Raw genomic sequence first — 24,000 nt, forward strand, 5'->3', positions numbered from 1 at the left:
CACCTTCCCATTTTGCAAGATCCGATCCTGAATATCTTGATGCTCCATTTCCAGGCAGATGGATAGTAAAAAGGAGTCTACCAAATGAGCACTACATATCAATCATTTAGACTTTTTTAGGGGTAGTTTTTCAAAAATAAATTTTCACATCAAACCGGTAAATGTGGAATGTGGAATTATTTTAACCCCATGTTTGTAAAAATGTTCAAAACTAAGTACTGAGTATCGAATTTATTCCAAATGACAGTTTCTCTCCATGCAGGGTCAGTTCGGAAGCTAGTAGGACTCATTTTTTCAATATCTATTCATGAAAATTGTACAAACTATTAGAATTTAACGATGTAGCAACCTCCCAGATCTACACACCGCTATCAACGAGTATTCCAGTTTTCGTACGCCTCCAGGAACGTCTGGACCGGAAAGTTGTTCAGCTCCTGCTTCACGACCTGTTGGACAGCCTCTACCGAGCCGTAATGCTTTTCCTTGAGCGTCAATTTCATTCTCTGGAATGGAAATAAGTCAGATGGGGTCAAGAAGATCCTGGCAGATCGCTTTCCCCCACAATTTCAATATCAGAACCTTGGGTTTAGGTATGCTCAAGCTATCAATAATTATTTTGATACCATCCTACGATCACCATTCGATAAGTTTTTTATTCGTGACACATTTTCGTTGGTCGAAGGGCGTTCAGATCTTCCATTCTCGAGACAGCTTGTGACTCAAAAACACTCAATCTAACCAGGGCAGCATCGACATAAGCCTTGTTAATAATGTATCTTTGCTCAATGATTCTCCGTGACGAGGCGTTTCTCACTACAAGTGATCTGCTCTCTTCATCGGCCGGAAGTTGACTGCCGATTTTTTTCCACGTTCTCAATATCCCTCTCCTGCAATAGTGCGCACGCAGACCATTTTTCCTCCGCACAGTCGCTAGGAAAAATCAGTCCAGAAGTTTATAAGGTGAATTAAATAGAGCTTAATCATCTCTGTGATCCCAATACAATAACTATATGGCTTTACTGTTTTAATTCTTTTAAATATTCATTTTAAACATAAATATCAAAATCTATTCATATCCTTGCATTTTGAAGGTAAATCTGACTGACTTTTTCAGATAATTGTATGTATTATATATATTTGCTGTAATATAAAATAGTTGCCACTATATTTTTTCCTATTTTCAAGTATCTTAGCATGATTCTTTAAATTCTTATAATAATGATTTTATCCTATATTTCGCTTTTTATTATTTAAAATCTTGTTGTTGTCAACACATTACTTTTTTCATAAACACTAAGTAGATTGAGCGATAGTGGATGTTATATTTAATAACGTGTTGTTATAAAAAGTATTTTTTTTTAAGATGAAACGGGATAAGTGACTGGGGGAATTTTCTACTGAAAAAACTGTAGTTGTATGTGATTGCTTGCATGTTCTTAATTTTCAGTATCCTCAAATTTTATCGATAATAGTTTTAATAAAATTGAGTTTTATCAATGTTATATGTTAAATTTTTCTGTAGCTCGATCTGGTTCTTAATTCTGAAGATGGGGGAGACCTTTCTGATTTCATCACAAACGGAGAATGGTATTTAATCGGTAAGTCATATTATATTAATAATTTATTGAACTTATTTTAACCCCGCTAAGATTTTGATATTAAATTCCTGAACAATCTACGTGTAGTACACTTTCTTGTAAACTTGATCAACATTTTCATCCCATCAAGGGATTCCCTGAGCAATACCAATTCTTTGGGGTCAAAATCGGTCAACAATAACGAAAACTGATTTAGGAAGTTGATGAGGTATAAAAATCGAGCTCATTGATTAACGCATTTCTTATTTATAACTTATAATGCCACGTATACCAACTTGTTACAAAATTGACTACTATTTTCTTAGGAAGTATCATTGTCCTTTTGAAAACCGATAACGTTTTCACTTGCTTGTTATCGGATATAATTATTACGGACGAAATCATGATCAAAATCAAGTCCAATCAAGCTCCTAATATTTTAAAGAAGATGTGTTATGAATCATGTCATCAAATAATCATACATTCATAATCATTTTCAACAATCTTTTTTTGACTTTGTTAAAACAATCTTTGAGCTTAGATATCCCAAAAATTGTCACACTTTAGTTTCAAAATTACCCCCTTGCAAGTATTTCGCCATGAATTTGAATAAATAGTATTCAGACGGTGCAAGGTCTGGACTAAATGGTGGACGTGGTGGGGCTCAGTACCACGAAGTTCTTCGATCTTATTCCGCGTAAGTTTCTTGGATATTAAACCTCATACATACATTTCTAAGTACAGTAAACCTTCCTAATTCTACCAGAAAACAAGTCTTTCCACTTTGCGACTGGTTCTAATATTATCCTTTGTCTAACCATCGCAAGTAACAATGCGTCTAATAAAACGATTATATTTCGATAGAGAAATGAGCTGATTACATATCAGTGAACCAACGCTATGCCGTTCGCTCATTAACTTCACATATTTCCGTTGTTGCATCCGTTTCTTTTGTTTCAAATACTATTTTAACAATAAAAGAATTTCATATTTATCGCCTTCCATACTATATATTGTAGAAACGTACTACGTCGTCAATAACAAAGATATAATGAATATAGAGAAAGTTAATCAATACTGTTCGCCTCATAGAATTAGAGTCTTGCTTGCTTGCTTGCTTGAATTGATGCATAGGAATTTCCACATATTGAAACCGACACTAATAATGAGCCACCCTCTGTATAATGAAAACATTGGTAATTTCCTAGTAAGACTCGAACCTTTGACCATTTGACTACAACGCAACGATCTAACGACACGACAGTCAGAACATTTTTGTTAGGAACATAGTTAATTTAATCGATAAAAAGAAAAGTGGTGGAGCGATTCTATTCCATGGAAGAAAATTATTTCTAGTGCACTCGATACCTTATCAGGGTTTTCAAGGACGCTGCTTGAGGTACTTGTTATTCAGTGCGTGATTCACTTTCTTAATTACATAGCTTTCCAAGGAAAGTTTTTACTTGGTTACATCTGCGTATTAAAATTCTATAAACAAACCCAAATTTGAGAGGAAATATGAACAATTGTAAAACAAATATTTATTCCTTCGCAGCAAAAGTTTGAGACAATGTTATTTTATCAGTAACTCACGCATTGTATTTACTGACGGATTCGAGAATCTTTTCAATTCATATATTATTTACTAAGTACTAAATCCATATTACGCACAGCCTTGGAAGAAGCCTATGTGATAATACAAGAAGAGTTGGTCATTATCAACATAAATAAAAAGCTTCAAAAAATGTTTATCTGAGTTTTATCTGTCAGAAGTTCTGGTTGCATATAGCGCACGTGAGTCGAGCGCACAGATTATATAGGAGGGTGCATCGAACGCACATTTGCAGGTATAAAACGGTATATTCAATCCCTATATTTAGCTGGAAATGTTTATTATTATATTACTAGTCATAGTCTCCTAACCTAACCTAACTTAACCTAACCTAACCGAATCTAACCTAACCTGACCTGACCTAACCTAACATACGAAAGTCTTCATGGGGATTAGTCAACTCATTCTATATTCTCAGTATTCAAAGTTGCCCCCCACCCCTTAAAATATAGTATTTTGAAAAATACACTTTTCTATCGTCATATCTAGTAATCATTTTTATAAAACAAAAACAAACCATTCGAAAATCAACGAACGTGGAGATTTAAGACTGAAATATGAAATTTGTAGAACTTCACCAGGTTTATCCATAACTTTACTTTGTTATTTTAGTTCTTGTGTCAAAAATTAATTAGATACTTTCACGTAATTTGTATTTATAATTATTAATCACATTGAGTTTACATACAACCAATTGTATAAATAGGAGCAAGGGTAGGATATTTTTTTCAATTTGGCTATTAGGGTGTGAAGTATCATTTCATTTTGAAAAAGGAGAAAAATTATTTGGAAATTCCGTTTCTAAACTATTCATATTTGCATAAGACTTACTTTCTGCATGGTTGTTCCAATAAATGAGCTTTAAAACATGTTTTTAATAACTCATTAATATTTTGTGTTGATAATGTTCATTCATACGAGGATATATTAAAAAATTCTTAGCCTACTATAGAAACAAACAAAATTTCAATGTCAAAATACTCAACATACTCTCCTCTTAATTGAATACGTCTCTAGACCTTTCAAAAAAATGTTTCTTCTTGCTCTGCAAACCAGACATCCACAGCTTTTATTACCTCCTCGTTGGAAGACACATTTTCGACCTTTTAAGTTTTTTGCCTGTCAACATGAGAATTTTTTCCCGTAGAGTGGTTAGTGATATCGAATAGTAATCTGCAGTTATTGTTTTACCCTTATCCAAAAAATCAATCATGATTACTCCCTGACAATTCCAAAAAACTGAAGAAACAACTTTTCCAGCAAATTTTTGACACGAAACTTCTTAGATATTGGAGAACCAGAGTGTCGCCATTCCATCGATTGTTGCTTTGTTTCTAGATCGTACAAATGTACTTAAGTCTCATCCATAGTAACAATTCGGCTTAAGAAGTCTACATCGTCATCAAATCGAGCACAGATCAAACGCTATGCTTCCACCCTTGCACGCTTTTGGTCAACATTCAAACATTTGGGGATCCATTTTGCAGCAATTTTTCTCATATCCAAATCGACGTGAACTATATGATGTATGCGTTTGTATGAAATATTTACTGCTTCAGATCAGATCCGTTTTAGCACAATTCGACGGTCTGATAAAATCATGTCATGAACTGCATCGATATTTTCGGGGACTGACACAGAAAGTGGCCTTCCCGATCGGTCATCATCTTCAATGGAAAATTTGATCACCAAGGGTATTGAGCATATCTTCGTAAATCTGCTTACCTCTTAACCCTTTACACTTTACACTGACACTTTTAATAAGTTATTGTTCGTTGCTATGGTAACGCAATAATTTGTTTATGAATGAAACGGGTCTAGGCTAACTAGATATCAATACATCCAAGTATATATAATGCTTGTGCATACAAATGAATGATCCAGTTCTGTTTTGCAGGTATGCCAGGGAAAAAGAACACAATAGTATATCAGTGCTGCCCGGAACCCTACGTTGACGTGACCTTCACAATCCAAATACGACGTCGGACTCTGTACTACTTCTTCAACTTAATAGTACCTTGTGTGCTGATTTCATCCATGGCTCTCTTGGGTTTCACGCTTCCACCAGATTCCGGAGAAAAACTAACCTTAGGTACATTGCCCATGCTGTATGTTGCACTGTGTGTTTGCTTTATTCCTTATTTGTAGGTGACACATTGCTCAGTGTCAATAATAATTTGGTCTTATTAATGAAAATCAATTTACTACATACACCGAAACATGTATTTTAAGACACTCACAATAACGCAATCCCGTTTGGACCACCCGACAAACAAAAAACACTTTCAAAATTCAAAATCTTCATTTCAGGTGTCACCATACTTCTTTCATTGACAGTATTTCTGAACCTAGTAGCTGAAAAGATACCAACCACATCTGATGCTGTTCCGTTAATAGGTATGCTTGGCCTACTGGGAGCATCGTGTGTTTTACGCCCCGTGTCCCTGTAAACGGACTGTCCGTTGATACTTGGAGGGCGTTACCGAAATGCCCCTTTAGTGTCCATCGAGCGCTGCAGAACCTGTTCTTATATATCATTAGGCTCATAATTTACAAAATATCAATTACTACTATTAAATAAAGTAATATTATATGTCTATGATGATATAATGACAGTTCCATGAGCGCCATAGTATTCACAAAACATGGTATATTAAACTAATTACAAATTAATCACACATTAAACAACAATATCAATAAAATTCCATGTTGTGTGAGTATTATGTAATCATACTGTATATAATATGTGTGTACCATTACAGTGGTTATTTTCAGCATGCACTAAAATCAGTCCCTTCATAAATTGCTTTAATTGTTCCCTTTCTATAGAATTTAGATAACAGCGATCAAGAACAACAAGGAAATAAACTGAAAAGTCTAGTAATAATTGATGTCGTTTTCTAGTATTCGCTTAAATTGATTAGAAACCACCACATAACTCAATATGAACTAGGAGCGGCTTCAAAAAAATCGCAATAAATATTTGGTGAATAAGTTTCAAATGAATCATCTTAAGCAACCACGATTCTTCTTCTTTCTAACATGGATGACCATATTAGTGGATTTTTGCCCGTTCATTGCCAGCAAGTCTTCTTGGGAACAATAATTAAAGAACTAAAATATATAGTAGTATTATAGTATACTCAAAAAGACGTCCACAATAGGACAACGTCACAATCCATCCCAAAGCCTTCTTGGACGCGAAAAAAGTGATGTTTGCTTGGTCAAAGTCTTCTTCATCAATCAAGTAAAACGTTGCATTTAAAGTTTAGACCTAATCAAGAAGGAAACACTTGAAATTTCTTCCACAACTGTATATTTCTCAGATATTACTTCATCATCATCAATTTTTTTGTCCTTTGAAAAATTTCAATAAGAAGAAGAAAGATGAAATGGAAAAATATATTAATTAATATATTATTTGAAGGTTAGGCATTATTAAATTGAAATACCATTTTGTTTAGTTTGCTCAAAGTCGTACTACTTTTTTATGAACATACGAAAGTCTTCATGGGGATTAGTCAACTCATTCTATATTCTTAGTGTTCAAAGTTGTGTTGTTTTCTGTAGTAATCACAGTCACAAGACGTTCTGCACTTGGTTCATCTAATGGTTCTACTTCCCACGAAACAACGGCTTAGTTTAAAATCTGCTACCCAATATTTTACTGTTGATAACGAAAAAGCAGTTTTATCCAGAGTAGAATCTAGTTCAGCTTTCATATTGGTTGGGGACATATGCTGTATATATTGAATACTTTCTAATACAGTAGTATTTTTAAAGCAGCTACCGCCATTTCTAGATCAGACTAGGGACTTCTGGGACCATCCTCATATATCGACAGACTCACAAATGCATTGCATTTCGAAAAAAGTATAAGAAATAAATAAAATCAGTTTCAAACCATAACATCGCATCTTTTAGTTTTCAAGCATAAAACTTAGTATTTCCTTTTGCTTTATTTAATCAAATTAATTTTAAAATCTATTGTGAAACGACATCAATTAATCACTAGACCCGTAATCAGATTCTTCATAAAGGTAAGTGATAAATAGAGACTTCTATGGCTATAAATATAATAAGAAGCCATAAGAGAAGAAATTCGATCAATATTTTCATTGAATCAAAATAGAATTAATGTAGATACTTAGCAGGATAGGAAAGCTATTGTGCACTCATATACATCGTTATTAAAACTAGTAATGGAGGAGAAAATCAGATCTAGAAGAGGTCCGGCCGGGATACAATCCTAGGGGAGCGGCTTACCGAAGTTTTTTCAGAAGATAGTTCCTCAAGAAAATATTTCGGCCGTAAATATTTTTTTTCAGTTTTAAACTTAAACAACCCGTACTAGTATCATTGTATCTAAGCATGTTTAATTAATCACTTTATTTGGAATCAGAGAATCTGTTCTCTATTTTTGCTCAAATGCTACGGGCGACATTGTAGTGAATCATTTAGTATCGGAAATAATGGAATAATTTATTTTTCAAATCAACGATAGTATTTACTGCAAAACTATTAAGTTAGTTTTAAAATTGAAAAGTAATTAATTGTGGCAGTGGAAACTCTTGAGATATTGCCGGAATTAAGTTTCAGTGGTAGAAATTTTAACTTTATCCACGTAGAATGAAGCAGAGTTTGATTACTCTCCTTATTTGAATTTATAAAACAGGTTCTCTGAAATGAATTTAAATCTGGAGCGGTAACACTTTTTATAGTCCAGTCATTTTATCGATTTACCTCAAAATGCGAAAAGATAAGCTAATTTTTGCTACATCTCATACATGCCCAGTGGAATCAAGTCACTCCTTTATGAATTATAAAAAGATAAACATTGAAAAACCCACTTAACGAAATTCAAAGATCTCTAGGTACCCAATAACATAACAATAAAAGGAACTTTGAGTTCGTGAATTGATTAGTTAAGTTATTTATACATTGGAATAATCCAAATTCGTAAGCCTCCCAATGATCATAAAAATCATGAGTGGCTTCAGACCAGTTGAACTGGTTTGGTCACAATTGAAACATTTCAGAGTTGACCTAACAAGACATTGCATCGATGACACCAAAAAACTGGCCAAAATATGGAAAACATGTGGTGAATATAGAAAATTCCTTTTCCTTCTGGGAAACTGAGCAAATAATAGAAATAATTGAACAATTGATAATTTCGCACAACAATCAAGATTCCGATACTGATAGCAACTAAAAGTTAAAGTATCTTAAATGTTAGCGATAAAATGTAGCAAATAACTGTTTTTGTGGTTTTTTAAAATTCTAATTTTATGCATATTTTAATGTTTCTTTCATTCTATTGTTGTACCAACTTGTGAACAGCAGTAATTTAAATCAATCAAGGTGTGTTAAAGTCGAAACTACACAAACAAACAACAAAAAATGTTGCAGTCAAATGAACGCGAAGCTGAAAGAATAGCCGAGTTAGTTGGACAGGGACAAAATTTTCGTGAAGTGGCAAATCTGTTTGGCGTACACCACACAACCATTGGCAGATTGATGCAAAGATTTCGTGAGACCTGGACAAGGTTTTAATTCCTTGAGATGACCGTTTTTTGCAATTAAATTCATTAAGAAATCGGTCAATGACAAGTATCGAGCTCAACAGCCTTTTACGAGAAGTCCGAAACCTTCTATACAGCAGAAGAGATCTCCAGGCACTTTTGATAACCAGATAGCATCGTGTTACTAGACTAAGATTTGCAAGGCACCATTTAGATTGAAATTTAGAAAATTGGTGCCAAGTTTTATTTACCGATGAGTCAAGAATCAGTCTAAGAGATGGACGTAATCAAATTTGAAGACGGTGAGGAGAAAGATTTGCGCAGTCTTGTATCATTTCCAAGGAGCCGTTCCAAGGAGTGTCTCTTCCTATTAACGCAGCAAGATACATAGCTGACATTCTTGAAAATCACGCCGTTCCGTTTGGTCCATTTATTGGCGATGATTTTCGTTTAATGCATGATAATGCTGGACCACACGTTGGGGTAGATGTTCTGAATTACCTAAACGAAGTAGGAATTCATGCCCTGGACTGGCCACCAAGAAGTCCAAATATGAATCCTATCGAGCAAGTCTGGGACATTTTGAAACGCCGCATTCGTTGTCGAAATCCATCTCCTCAAAATTTAAATGAGCTTGAGCAAGCAGCATTAAAGGAATGAGAGAACATACCTCAAGAAGTGATACAGCACCTAATTGAAAACATGCCCAGGAGAATTACATCCATAGGCGGAAATACACGCTACTGGCGTTTTAAAAAAAGGAACATTATTGTTTAGACTGCAAGTTTTATCTTTAAGAAAATTTGGTTTTTATTTTTATTTTTTTACTCATTAATAATCACTCAAAATTACTAAACATTTCTTATTATTGCGCCAAAATTATTGAAAAGAAGTTAAGCAATAGCAATATTAATTTAAATTTATTAAACAAAAAAATATTTTCAGAAATCAAGGTGGTACGTTATTTTTGACCACGAGTATATTTTGATTCAGTAGTGACAATGAAAACGATTTTTTTCAATTCATGTTTTTAAATTTGATTTTATCCTTTTTGTTCAAAGAGGTGGGGGAAAATGGGAACCTAGTTATGAAAAAATTCTTGTGAGTCCAGTTCTGTTTAGCCGATTTTTAAAAACAAATCTTTTTTATGTCCCGAAATATCTTAAGAAATGTGTAAACGACGAGTTTTTTATATCTATTAGGGTGATTCGCCCAAACGGAAATTAAAAATTTATTCTGGATGGAAAGATTTTATATTGGCCTAGCTGCAGTAATTCAAACTGTTACTACTGGCCTTATTTAAATATAAAGCTAATATTTCTATTTCTGACAACAAATCATTAAATAAACCATGTAACGAATTTGACAATTAACAGCTTAGATAACTAACTATGTAATTGGTGGAGCCTTAGGTGTTCAAAATGTCGTCCATCATTTTCTATGCATGAAATAATTCGCTTACAAATGGATAGAACAACAGTTTCAATTCATGTTATTGAAATACTTCGTGCTGCCTGTCGTAATCTTCCAGTCATATCCGTAACAAAATGGAAAATGGTTAGGGCATGACTTAGAGCCAAAAGATTATGGTTGAATATCCTAAGATAAAATTTGGAACTACTGATACTAGCTCCTGATGAATTACTGAATCTTTTTTAGGTGTAATGGTCAAGCTTACCTCACTTTTTCCTAGTAATTCAACTGCAAATTTTATGTTCTACCATGTTTGTGATAAGTGGAACAATGGAAGATAATCTTTGACACCAAATTTTGCTAAACATTTGACATGACTGTGTATACCAAAGATCAGCTTATCATTTCGCATTCTGAAGTTGACACCTTTTCATGCTAAAATGTCTCGACTATTACAACAAATTTTAAACACCGAAGACTACATTCCAGAAAAACACATCGCAAATAGATTATACACAGGGTGTATCTACAATAAAAAAAGTAATGGTCGTAAATTCGTAATGAAGCTAATGTTCTGTTGCAGGAGTGACCATCTTACTATCGTTGACTGTGTTCCTGAACCTCGTGGCTGAAACCTTGCCCCAAGTATCTGATGCCATTCCCTTGTTAGGTACCAATCGTTATTTTGTCTGACCTGCCTGTGCTGGCTATTATACATCCTCAATGCTGCCTGGTGACTTATGTATCGTTGTGTATATGTGATTGTTGTGTCCCGCGCGCGGTTCAGCTTCATTGGCACCTTAGATATTTTTTATGGAGATCATAAAGAGAAAGAGAGAAACACCACAATCTTACACTTCTTAAACATTAATTATATTTTATAGTTTGCTTTCTATCAAGCCTGTATAATATCGGTTTGGAAGATTGGTGATTAAAACTGAGTGTGGAATCTAGTTCACTGTTTTTATTTAATGAAATATACGAAGTATATTCACAACATATGGGTACATGTACAAAAAAAATATTTCTATAACATTTAAGTCAATTTTTTACAAATATATTATCCGTTGTAAATTCTAGTAGGAATATTAACTGCTCTATCAAAGGCTTTTTGAGTCATTTCTTGTAGTGAATCAATCCACGTTTTAACCATTTTTTTTCAACTAAATTTTTGGCTTTTTCCGTTATTTTTGTATCCTGGCTATTATGTATTCCACTATCCACGGACTGTTACTTGACTTTTCCATTGGCTTTTCGGACTTCCCCTGGGACGGTTTCCTAAGGGCTTTCATTCGGCTATTTTTTTCAATTTCACTTATTTTCCATTCATTTTTTTATATTCTAGCAATCGATTTTATAAATGCGGACTTTTCATTTTAATATTTCTCTAGTTTCATCATTCAACAACTGTACTGTCGGTCACCGAACTTGCCCCACGTGGTTCTGTAGATTTTCATTTTACTACTTCTAATTTTTGAGCATAGCATCAGAATTTATAGTATGCTATGTAGCTTGCTTGGATCCTTTGAGTAATTTCCTCTCTTCGTTCATTAAGGTTGTTAATTGTCACTATCTTCCTCTTCTTTATTCAAGAATTTTCTTTTAGGCTTTTCACCCTTCACACGTCAAAAAAGTAAACCAGAATCACTCAATAAATTGAAAGAAAAAAGATGTCCAATAGGAGTATCGAGCCATCATCAAGTACCTGTATTTAAAAGGGTTAAGAGGTAAGCAGATTTACGAAAATATACTTAATACCCTTGGCGATAAATGTCCTATGAAAAATTGGACTGCCAGCTTCAAAAGACGTAAATTTTCCATTGAAGATGATGACCAATCGGGAAGGCCAGTTTCTGTGTCAGTCCCCGAAAATATCGATGCAGTTCATGACATGATTTTATCAGACCGTCGAATTGTGCTAAAACGGATACATCATATAGTTCACGTCGATTTAGATATGAGAAAAATTGCTGCAAAATGGATCCCCAAATATTTGAATGTTGACCAAAAGCGCGCAAGGGTAGAAGCATCGCGTTCGATCTGTGCTCGATTTGAAAACGATGTAGACTCCTTAAACCGAATTGTTACTATGGATAAGATTTGGGTACATTTCTACGAGCCAGAAACAAAGCAACAATCGATGGAATGGCGACACTCTGGACCTAAGAAGTTTCGTCGTCAAAATGGATAAGTTCTTGCTTCAGTTTTTTGAGATTTTCATGGAGTAATCATGATTTATTAGTTGGATAAGGGTAGAACAATAACTGGAGATTACTACATATTCGATATCACTGACCACTCTACGGGAAAAAATTAAAGAGAAAAGATGCGGCAAGCTTTCCAAAGTTCTTTTGTTTTTGCAGGACAACGCCCCTGCACATAAATCTCATGTTGCCATGCAAAAAATTCGTGATTAATGGTTTGGATTACTAGAACACCCCCTTATTCACCAGATTTGACTCCGTCATCTCTTTCCTCGACTGAAAAAAACTTAAAAGGTCGAAAATGTGTCTTCCAACGAGGAGGTAATAAAAGCTGTGGAGGTCTGGTTTGCAGAGCAAGAAGAAACATTTTTTTAAGGTCTAGAGACGTTGCAGGTTCGCTGTAATGAATGTATCCAATTAAAAGGAGAATATGTTGAGTAATAAAATATTTTGACATTGAAATTTTGTTTGGTTCTACAGTAGGCTAAGAACTTTTCAATATATCCTCGGACATTTTCCAATATGAGTCTCCGTATACTTTTTTAATCTCGTATTAATGATGGAAGTAAAAATGTAATTAGCGCTCATTTTTTGATTTCCATATGGCTCCACTATTCCATCCGTTTGCTCTTTCAAACTAGCTCTATTAACTAGTGTAGTCTATTCAGTAGCTCATTTTCTCCGTAGTTTACCATCTCATTGACGATTTCATCTGGTCTACTTTGTTTTTTATTTCAATTTCCTAATGGTAACTTCTCCCTTTCATCATTGAAGATTGTCCTCTCTGTTTTCAACCATGTGGTAACATTTTCTTTCAGTTCGTCATCATCGTTGGAGTGTTGACCACCAAAGATAGATTTTAGGTATAAGAAGAGATGAAAGTCGCTGGGAGCGAGATCCGAGCTGTATGCTACAGCCAAATTCCTGTAGTCAAGTATTATCGCGAAAAAAACATCTTCTAACAGTAATCCTCGGCGCTTTTTTCTTAATAGTAAACATGTGAAAGTAACTGCTGCACTTGCTCGGAACTGTCGCTGTGGATGTACCTCGTACTTCCAACTGATAGTAACTTATTCTGGAAACCAAATTTTTATTTTTGAACAATTCTATGTAATTCAAATGATTTTCGAAGCTTTTTGCCGTTAAATGCGGTGCTTGAGTGTCATCAATGTTCATTTTACTCGTACCAGTTCACTTTAAGAATGTTTTGTGATTTTTAAATTGGATATAAATACAACAACGATATTATCCACGCTGATTAAAAAGCATAATTATCCAAAATACTTATATTCACATGTATACTAACAATGGAAACTTATTCAAAAAATAAATTGATTCTAATTACAAATAACATACAACAAATTGCACATTGCACATATATTGCACCCTGTTTTTGTACGTTGTGTTTCCCCTCTTTTTCCTGTAATCTTCATTTTTGTTCACGACGACGTGGCGTTCAAAGAAGAAATGTTTTTGGGCAAATTTGTGGTGGTATTGGCAGGAAGTGCTGTTATGGTAGTTTGAAATTGTATCGTGTTTTGTCATTGAATGTCATGTTTGTGTTTGTTTTTTTTTTTGTTTAATTCAATTTTTTTCTCATTATCACTTTGTATTATTTTTCTATAATAAAATTTCATCGGCCTGGTTGTTCGGGGCAAAGTATCAGTGAAAAAATCTTTTGATTTTAATATTGTGTTTTTGTATTTGTTGTTTCTGATAGTCCTATTGAAATTTTAGTAGAAACGTAGATAACAAATTATTTTTTCGTTCGATATCTTTACCCCTAACTAATATCAATATCTATAGGGTGGCTATTTCATATATAATGTTGAATATATTCCCCTTCGAAACAGTTTAGATAAGTAGAAATAATTTTTTATTTTTTATACAATGCACAAATTTGAAATTTTACGTAACTCAGAATATTCGTAAATACTTTATAATGTGCTGTTGTATATGCTATAGCCACAAATACTTCTTGACCTACTTAAAGTATACGAAATAAGGAAAGGGATAACATCGTGAAATCTTTGACCGTTGAGAAATAAATATATTTAATATAAGAACCCTTTGGGAAATGGAGTTTTATAAGAGGGTTTGGGTGCCGCAAACATTTCCTCTTTGAATCGAACGTTTCACGGGAAGGGAGCCGGATACTTGGAAAGGAGGGCCGTCTTATAATTTATATTTCTACAAGTATTATTTTCTATTCTGATGTGACCTTGGATACTACCACATGTGTCTTTACAGTATAAAATTTTTCCGTATAACCGACTTTTTCATTTCAAAATGAAAACAATTCAAACTGTAGATTATAGATATAGATATTATTGGGAATGAAAAAGTTGTAGCGTAAATGTTTTTTACGGAATTTTTTACTGTTTGTTGTTGATCCGCGGCACAGGTCACAGGTCAGACGCCTCGCGTGACGCACTGTCTGTTCCAGGTGTGACTATCCTGTTATCACAGACCGTGTTTTCTCTGCTGGTGGCGCATGTTATAACTCAGACGTCCGACGCTGTGCCCCTGATAGGTTAGAGTCTCGGTTCAAATATTATTATATTATTTTATTTGCAAACAACACACTACTCCGGGCACCGGTTGAAGGCGGCCCTGTCTCTATAGACTATAAAACAAACTTTGAAAATTAATCAAAACTAATAAACAACCCGCTGATGAAACATTATCGATAATAGATTATAACTAACGAAAATTTATTAATAAAAAAAAAACTGAATTCAAATTTTGTTTTAAAGAGAAATTTTCGTCATTCTTTTCTAAAAACAATTCCGTTTATTTTTCAGTTTTCTAGGCAACAATATCTTTTCTTCGCTAGAATATCGTTTTATTGGAACCAATAACAAAATTCATTGATCATCTACATCATTTTATAATTTATTTCATAAATTTAAAATTTTCTTTGATTCATTCAACTTCATTTATTGCATCAACCATAATTTTCTAGTTTGGTGCCAATAAAACGTACCGTGATCCATAAAAAAACTTGAATCACAATCATTGTTTAGTATAAATGTGATAAAGTCGATGAAAAATGAAATTTGGAAGTTGAATGTATTTGATTGGAGGCCGGGCCGCACTTTGCATGCACTCGACTGTAACAGCACTTCGCCCAGCCACAGCTACAGCTACAGTACAAGTACACAACTAGTCTGCATTCTCTTGCAGCTAGGCTTCTCTTTACTGTGTTGGGGTGAATGGTTGGCTACTGCGACCGTCGGCGAGGCTAAAATTCGATTACCGTTTTAATTTTGATTGTTAAACTACTAATCAGTTAATGAAGTATAACAATTAATAAATAATAAAATCATCCTTCTAAAAGTTTATCAGTCATTTTATTTCTAGTTGTTCTAAAATATTATATATTCACAATATTTCAAACTCAAAAACCGAAGGAATCGAAATGAAATGACTGTAATAATCCCACTTCTATCCTGATCCTTTAGATAAAATAATTCTTTTCTTATACATTAACTTCTCCATAAGCAGCCACTTTCCATATCCTCTACTTATCCCTTTTTAGTACTTAGTAGGGTTACAGGATGGGCTATGCAAACTGCATATATCTGCAAATTTAATTTTCCTAGCTGCTCACTACTCAGACTCGCTACCTAGGGTGCGCTGCGCTACGCTGTGCGCATACAATTCACTCTTGACTGCCAAAGACTTTCTCACCTCCAAGTATCAAATGGCTCTGTCCCACTAGGATTATCAATCTGTATGTTTTGTTGTTGATATGTTTATTTCCTTTATTGTTTGTACTATTTGTCTTAACGAATTCTTTGATTTCATTTTTCTTTTGACTCGTTACCTCCTCGTAAAGTGTAGTGCTACTTAGAGGTATATTATGTATATAAATATTTAAAACAATTACATTAACTTCGCTTTTAAATAAATGACACTAGTTTACAGTACAACTGTTGCCGAATAAATTTTAGCTATATATCATTCAAAAATAGAAGATTTTTATCAGCTCTAGTTTCTGAGTTTCAGCTATGTAGGGATAAAACAGAAAAAACATGTATTTACCAAAAATAATTAATCATTGAGTTCTGAAAAATTTTGTTCTAATGCTCTTTCCGGAAACTTGTCAAGGTGACAGATGGAGAAAGTGGAGTTTTATATCATAGAAGCTTTCAATTCTAGCTCAGCCATAGAACGTCTAGATTGAATACCCATTATTGAATCGAGACAAATTTTCCATTCATGGTCATTGTTTTGTAAAAAGCAATTACTAGAGGTTAAACCATATTACACTCGAGTAAATCGATGGTGCCTGACCGTGGTTATAGTCTTCAGGAAAGATGTGACTTGGTAGCTGATTGCACAGGCTTGTACTGAAAGAAAACCCAATAAATTGACGTTCTGGGTATCTGTAGGCGAACTCGGAGTTCATAAGCCACGTCTTCCTGTCGAGTAGGTTTTGCAAATACTGCTCTAGGTGGAATTATATTGGGCAGCTCAAAAGAGAATCTGCCTTGATAGTATCGATGAAACAGAGTCAGGTCATCGAACTTTCTTCGATGGTCGAAGTTATCCGAGTTTCTGTACAAATCTGGATCGTCTATAAGTTAGAAATAATCAAGTATTTTCGTATCTGTTCTACTAAACATTAAGAAAAATGGCTCAATTGTTCGAGACTCAAAGAATAAACCTTTTGATTGTGATTGGTTTGGGCAATAAAACAATCTACAATGATTTTGAGAGTTTTGCATAAAGAAAAAAAACAATTTTACAATTGCAGTTGGTTCAGGAGTTAAATGAAGATGATCGTGATAGAAGAAGGCAAGAATTCTGTGAATTGATGATGGACAGAATGAACGCAGATTTGCAGTTTATAAATAAAATAGTTTTTTTCTGTTGAAGCGACGTTTCATTAAAACGAAATGTTTAACAAACAGAACTGTAGATAATGGAGCAGAGAAAATCCTCATTAGATTGTTAAGGTTCACAATCAATATCATAAAAAAAATGAGCTTTTAGGCCGGTAACATTAACAACAAAATTATTGGCCCTTTTTTTTGAGGGCACAGTTAATAGTGTGGTTTATCTAGATATTTTGTGCCTACATTACAAAGACTTTTTCCTGATGTTAATCAGGTTATTCCCAATAGGTGGATTGGAAGGCGATTTGACGCGATTTGACTCCTCTCGATTACTTATTATGGGGTTATTTAGAATCTAAAGTATATTTTAATATATCAGACCAAATTGCTGATTTAAAAGTTAGGATAACGGAAGAAATTAACAAAATAACCCCTGAGGTCATACAAAAAAATGTTGTACGAGAATTCCAAAATCGCCTCGGTTATTATGAAGAAGTGAATAGTGATCATTTTGAACATTTAATTTAATGGTATTGAAAAATACATTCTAAATATTATGCGACATTATTATTATCTTCATTCTACGTAAAGTTTTGTGATAGACATTATCAAAATTTTATATCTAAAAAATTAATTTTCTCAGTTATGATTGAATCAAATTAAAAAAACTTTATATTGCTGAACAGAGGGCAACACGACCTTCTTTCTTCTTCAAAATTAGGGGGTGCTAGAGGGGAATAATATTTTCATACTCTAAATTGTCAATTTAAGAATAAAAATTGACCTGTTCGAGGTTTTTTTGTAATAATAGCTCTAAAATTGAATGTATTCCTTACATATGGACCGCATTGTATAACAATTTAAACAACGTCTCTTTGAACTATTGATAACCCAAAAACTAAAACACAGTAAAATACGCTTGTTGTCGATTAATATATACGGTTAAATGATAAAAACAAAGTAGCTCGAGATGTTCGAAAATTTTTGGGGTAGATTTGGGAAAAAAACAAGTTTTAATTGAACAATATCAACCAAAAAATTCGCAGCAACAGACAAAAAGTTGAATTTTGTAAACTAGTGTAACACACATAAATAATTAATTTTAAAATGCAGAATGTCCGGAAAACAGTCGATTATATTTTCTGTGGTGGATAAAATAAAATACTCGGTTTGTATTGTGTATTAAAATTCACTTTTTATAAAACTTTTGAATCGTACCTAGATAATAAAAGAAATAACAAGACACCAACAGTTTGTAAAAACCAGTCTATATTCGATTTCAAAACTATAAAAACAATTTAAAGTTGTTCATCAAAACAGAAATTTAAAACTCTTTTCTAAAATATAAATTTTAATTTACTTTTCGCAATTATCTTCAAAAATTTACAACAATATTATGATCGTAGTATATACAAAGGGGTTCCGTAGAATTATAGAGAATGAAAAAGTTTTCTACATTCGTCTTACTTTAAAAGGATATTAATTCATCAATATATATATGAATGAATACATAATAAATAGACGTTTATTGTCATTTTCTTTTTTTATTAGAAGAAACCTTTTCCTCCGCATTTATTTATATAACAATCCGAAGATTTTCTTTTGGGTATCAAAAAACATTTGAAGTGACATTCTATTTGGTTATAGTATTAAAATAAACGTATTTCATTTTATCTACTATCGTATGTCAACACGTTTTTCCGAGCCATCTGTATGGTTTAACCGATATTTTTCTTCATTGAATTAACAATATCAATTAAATGAAAGTGCAAACTAAATGTTTGTAATAAATTTATGGTTTTGTCGTGCATAGATTGGCAGTCGTGGGGCCGAAGTGCGAAAGTGAAACCAAACACTTGATTGACTTAGCTATGACGGATCAGATCAACTTAAAGTGTATATGTTGTCCAAAGAGCAATCAAATTCCTCAACGATTCCAGATTCGGCTACCACGTCAGGTAATCTTGCACTATCACGAACCAAATTCAAATATAAACAAAATACTTTTAAAAATCATGTGCACTTAGAAATTTTTATATAAATTTATGTATTTAGAGAAAGCTTTGCCTTTTCCTTAATCTTATTCTATAGCTTTCATCCCATCTGAAACCCGAATTTTAAAAAACTAATGTCGGAAATTAAACTTAAAAATAATCAACGAGTGGGTTAAAAAAACGACAGTGTCGATATGTTTTTCGACTTGAAACACATCAGTATGAACACTTAAAAGATATAAAATAACTACAGAAGATACTCAAACACATTCTATAATTATTTATTAAAATAATCTTCAGACTCATAAATAATCAAGAATTAATTCATTTAAAACTGAAGATCAATAAACAAAGTTTCGATATGATATCTTTTGTCCTGCACTGGTATATTGATCTTAAATAATTGAATGAAATTTTATGATTAATTTGGTAGCTTTCTACTATAATTAGTTATATGGATTTTTTAGTCATGCCTTTGTGTTTCAACTACAGGTATTTTTTAAACATTCATTATTGAAGCTTCAAGTATTTTCTCGCAATATTAATTCCATTTTCCATGCTATATATAAATATATATATATATATATATATATATATATATATATATATATATATATATATATATATATATATATATATATATATATATATATATATATATGACTTTAATCAATCCTAATATTTTTATGAGCAAAGAAATCTGATAAACTATAAGTAAACATGCAAATATTCTCCCTGATTCTTCTATACTGAACACACGGTTTACAACACTCACAATTACACTGTCTTAGCCGCGTTTCGATAACCAAATCATCGTCTTCAAATACTGGAGGTATACTGAAACCTATTAAAATGGACTATTTATATTAAATTTTCCCCCAAATAAACTTTTTCACGCGAAAAATTAATCCTGCGGTAAAAACCTCTTCGATGGTAAATTTCACATTCTTTCCTTAAGTAATAAACTATAGATATAGGCCTTTCGTCTCTATTTACCTATCTCAATGCTTTCAAATGCATCCATCGATGCATTTATATTCATTTTATGATTATTACTAGTAACGTTAGCGCCGATTTTTCGGTGCGTCCATATTTTAAAAAGGGATATGTGCTCTTTAAACCGGAATTAACGGATCTCTTAGTCTGTCCGATATACTACCCGTCACAATTATCACAGCTAGTTTCATATCCACTACTCTTATCCAAATCTGGTAGTTTATCCTTGGGATTACCCAATAATGACTTTAATGGAGTGTTGGATTTATAAACCAATTTAAAACTCACTCTGTTAAATATTCCTTCCGATCCCTTTGTATAAACAGAATTAAAATGTACCAGAGCAAATGTTTCTTGTTTTTAATTGTTTATTCTGGAAATTGTGGACATCCTTAATAAAAATTCTTCCCTTATTCCCTTATTGTAACTTTCGATGTTGTGGAAAGTGAATTAACCAATATACCAACAAATGGAGACTAGCTATCTTATGTTGGACGTAATGGAAAGAATCAACCGGAATGTACCTGCACGTAGTGGGGTTTTTTCTAAGTACATCAAATTCTGATATAGTGTATGAATAGACATTTTGAATTGAGTTTTAAGATGAACTCTACATTTGCATTAAAATGACTCATGAATAGTTTGGTCATAAACGCTGATAGCCAATTAGTCAGAGCTGTTTCTTTGTGTTATTTATACAAAGGAATTGGTAGGAATGTTTAACAGAATGGGTTTAAAATTATTTTACAAATCCAACTGTGCATCAAAATAATTGTTGGTTAATCTAAGAATAAAATATCAAATTTGGAAAAGAATGGTATCTAAAAAAGTAGTCGTAAGGATTATGTATGTCGGGTAGACTAATATATCCGTTAATATCCGGTCTAAAGAGCACACAGCTCATTTAAAATATGAACCAAAAAATCTGTTATTGCGAAGCACGCTGCTAGTAATAATAATAAAGTTCATACAAATAATGTAAAATTGTTAAAAAATTTATCCAATAATACATTAATGGATGTATTTGAGAAGATGGAGATAGTTAAACTTAAGAACAGTTTAAATAAAGACAAAGAGCTTATTCCTTACAGTCTACTCTATAGTTGAGTGGCTAAGGAATGAATATGAACTGTTTCGCCGAAGAGATTTTCTTGTTGAAATTGTTTTTCAAGTTCATTGGAGGGAGAATTCAGTATATATTTAGTAAAAATTATGGAAAGGTTTTAGTTTACGTTGGTTATTGAAGCACGCGTGATACAATGTAATTGTTGATGTAGTGGTAATGTAAACAGTGTGTTCATTATGATTATCAGCAATAGTTCCAGAAAGTCCAATTAACTTATTGTTCTCAATGAGTTTTTCTTCAATTCTTCTTTGCTTTTTAGCCGATTATATGTAGAATATTCATTTTTTTTTTTTCGGGAAGCAGACTTTAGTAAAACATGGTTTAGCTATCAAAATTTTACTAAATACAAAATTGTTTTGGAAAGTCACGTAGCGTTTAAAAAATCTTATATATATATATATATATATATATATATATATATATATATATATATATATATATATTAAGTTAATTAGAAACCCAAGGCCATCGGTTGACGATTGTCTATGTGTATTATTACATACTTTTTAATTTAATTTTATGGCGGTGTCTTACAGGTCTGTCGTCGAATAGAACGACTCCGTGGGATGTACTGCCACACATAATCAAATCACATTCGATTTGATTGGATGCGACGTACAACACCTTTAGCTTAGTAATATGTAGAAAAAACTATTAATAATTTATTCTTTTCAAACATATGAAGATGGAATTAAAAAAAATTATAAAGTTAATTAAAAAATACCTATTTTGTTGATGAACGGCATTGTCCCACCGACCTCGGCCAGTGAATTAGATCAAGTGAATATCATTGAGGAGGGTACGATCGTAGTACGTGAAAAAATAGTAAAAATTATTAATATTGATGTAAAAAGCTTGCGTGTGTGTGTGAGTAGAAAAAAAGTACTACATAATTTGTTTATATTTTGATTTAGAAAAAAGTTGGGTGTATATATTGTAGGAAATCATGATATTAAGGGTGTTTTATGCTTGACATATTCCACTTTCATTTTAATAATTTTGTACAGTTTTTCGTTTCTTTATTTTTAGTAGTTTTTCGTAGTTTCTCTAGATGTAGTGTTTTCTGTTACTCGATTAAACTTTGTAGAGTTTAATTTAAATAATGTTACAGGAACATATTTCAACTGTATCATGTTTATGGTCGCATCCTCTGTGGTTCTCACAGTTGTGGTGCTAAATTATCATCATCGTACTGCTGACATACATGGAATGCCTCAATGGGTACGTAATATTTTTTTCTTCATGTTCTGAAGATTACAACGTCATAAATTAACCAAATATTTTACGATATGTCTAAAATGTGTGGTACACTTTATTTTTTCTTGCACCTTATGTAAAATAGTATAGAATTTATTTTAGCGTTGCTTGGAATATACTGTCGATCAATAAGTTTCCACTCAGACGTATAGAGGTCACCACAAATAACTTATTTCTATTTTTCCTCGAAGTACGATAATTCGAACGAATACTGTCAAATTTTGACCTCAATACTTCCAATATTTTGATTTTTGAAATTGTTTTTGGGCATAATGGGGAAAATAATTCTCTGTGTTGATTGAGCGTTGGTATGAACCAAAAAAAAATACAGCTGATGCAAGGCTTGGCTTGAAAGTATTATGGTGATTTTCTACAGGAAAATGAACTATCCTTTACTGGTACGCAAAGTTTAAACGTGAGTATCAACATCAAAAAATCCTGGAAGAAAATTGTGTTTACATTATATTACATGAACATGAAAAATATTGTTTTCTAAATAGTCGTCGCGTTTCAAAGAATTAAAAAAACAACAATAAATTTACTATTCCAAGCCCTATCTGGAACTGTTTTTTCAAATGGATTTCCTCTTCTTCCGGTGCCTGCTTCATTCTAATGGAGGTTGTGGAACATGGAACCAATCTCGAAGGTTTTTCAACCATAAAAATCTTTTTCTACCCAGGCCGCGCCTACCTTCTATCTTCCCTTCCATGATCAGCTGTAACAAGGCATATCTTTGATTTCTAAAAATGTGGCCAAAGTAGGAAGCTTTCCTTTTCTTTACAATGGGTAATAGTTCTCGTTCTCTGTTCATTTGTCTCAGCACCTCGTCGTTGGTCACCAGATCCGTCCAGGATCCGTCTGAAAATTCACTTTTCAAAAGATTAGTTATCGATATTACCATGAATTTCGTTTTACTGTAGTTCATTTTAAGTCCGTAATTTTAACTGATAGTATTTACTCTGTTCAATAGCTGTTGAATATCTTGAATGGTGTGGGCTAATATTACAGTGTTATCTGCATACCTAATATTGTTTAAGATTTTCCCATTAATTTTGATTATAATTTCAATGTCTTCCAGAACCTCCTGGAAAATTGCCTCTCAATATATATTAAACAGGAGCAGGGAAAGAACGCAATCCTGTCTTACACCTTTCATAATTTTGATTTTTTCTGAGAGACGGTTATCGCACTTTATCTGGGCATCTGAATTAAAATGGTAATCATCTAAGTAGACTGTAGCTAGACAATCTAGCAAAAACACACCAATCTGGGAAGTTTAATTATAACTTCTGTATTATGGAAGAAAATAATTAACATTGACAATCATATATGATTACCACCATATAAAATCGATGTATTGTGCAAACCATACACTTTAACTTTGATCCCCAGCGACTAGTAGCTGTACTAATAACAACGTTTCAAGGAAAAAAATATCAATCAAATGAGGAA

The 24,000-nt window shown here is 32.9% G+C and overlaps 1 protein-coding gene across 5 annotated transcripts in view; it reads left to right on the top strand.

The window, feature by feature from the left end:
- The window catches only part of LOC130450759 (neuronal acetylcholine receptor subunit alpha-7), a 178,581-nt gene that overhangs the window by 144,590 nt on the left and 9,991 nt on the right, over nucleotides 1-24,000 (top strand). For 2 of the 5 annotated variants that reach the window (XM_056789375.1, XM_056789373.1), the window contains exons 6-9: nucleotides 1,523-1,598; nucleotides 5,087-5,281; nucleotides 10,711-10,797; nucleotides 22,403-22,512. In XM_056789375.1, coding sequence (XP_056645353.1) covers nucleotides 1,523-1,598; nucleotides 5,087-5,281; nucleotides 10,711-10,797; nucleotides 22,403-22,512 — 468 coding nt within the window. Of the gene's footprint in view, nucleotides 1-1,522; nucleotides 1,599-5,086; nucleotides 5,282-5,499; nucleotides 5,587-10,710; nucleotides 10,798-14,777; nucleotides 14,865-22,402; nucleotides 22,513-24,000 lie in introns of all 5 variants that reach the window. The other 3 variants (XM_056789377.1, XM_056789376.1, XM_056789374.1) reach the window with 3 other exon arrangements.

Source organism: Diorhabda sublineata, chromosome X (assembly GCF_026230105.1).
Source record: "Diorhabda sublineata isolate icDioSubl1.1 chromosome X, icDioSubl1.1, whole genome shotgun sequence".
NCBI lineage: Eukaryota > Metazoa > Arthropoda > Insecta > Coleoptera > Chrysomelidae > Diorhabda > Diorhabda sublineata.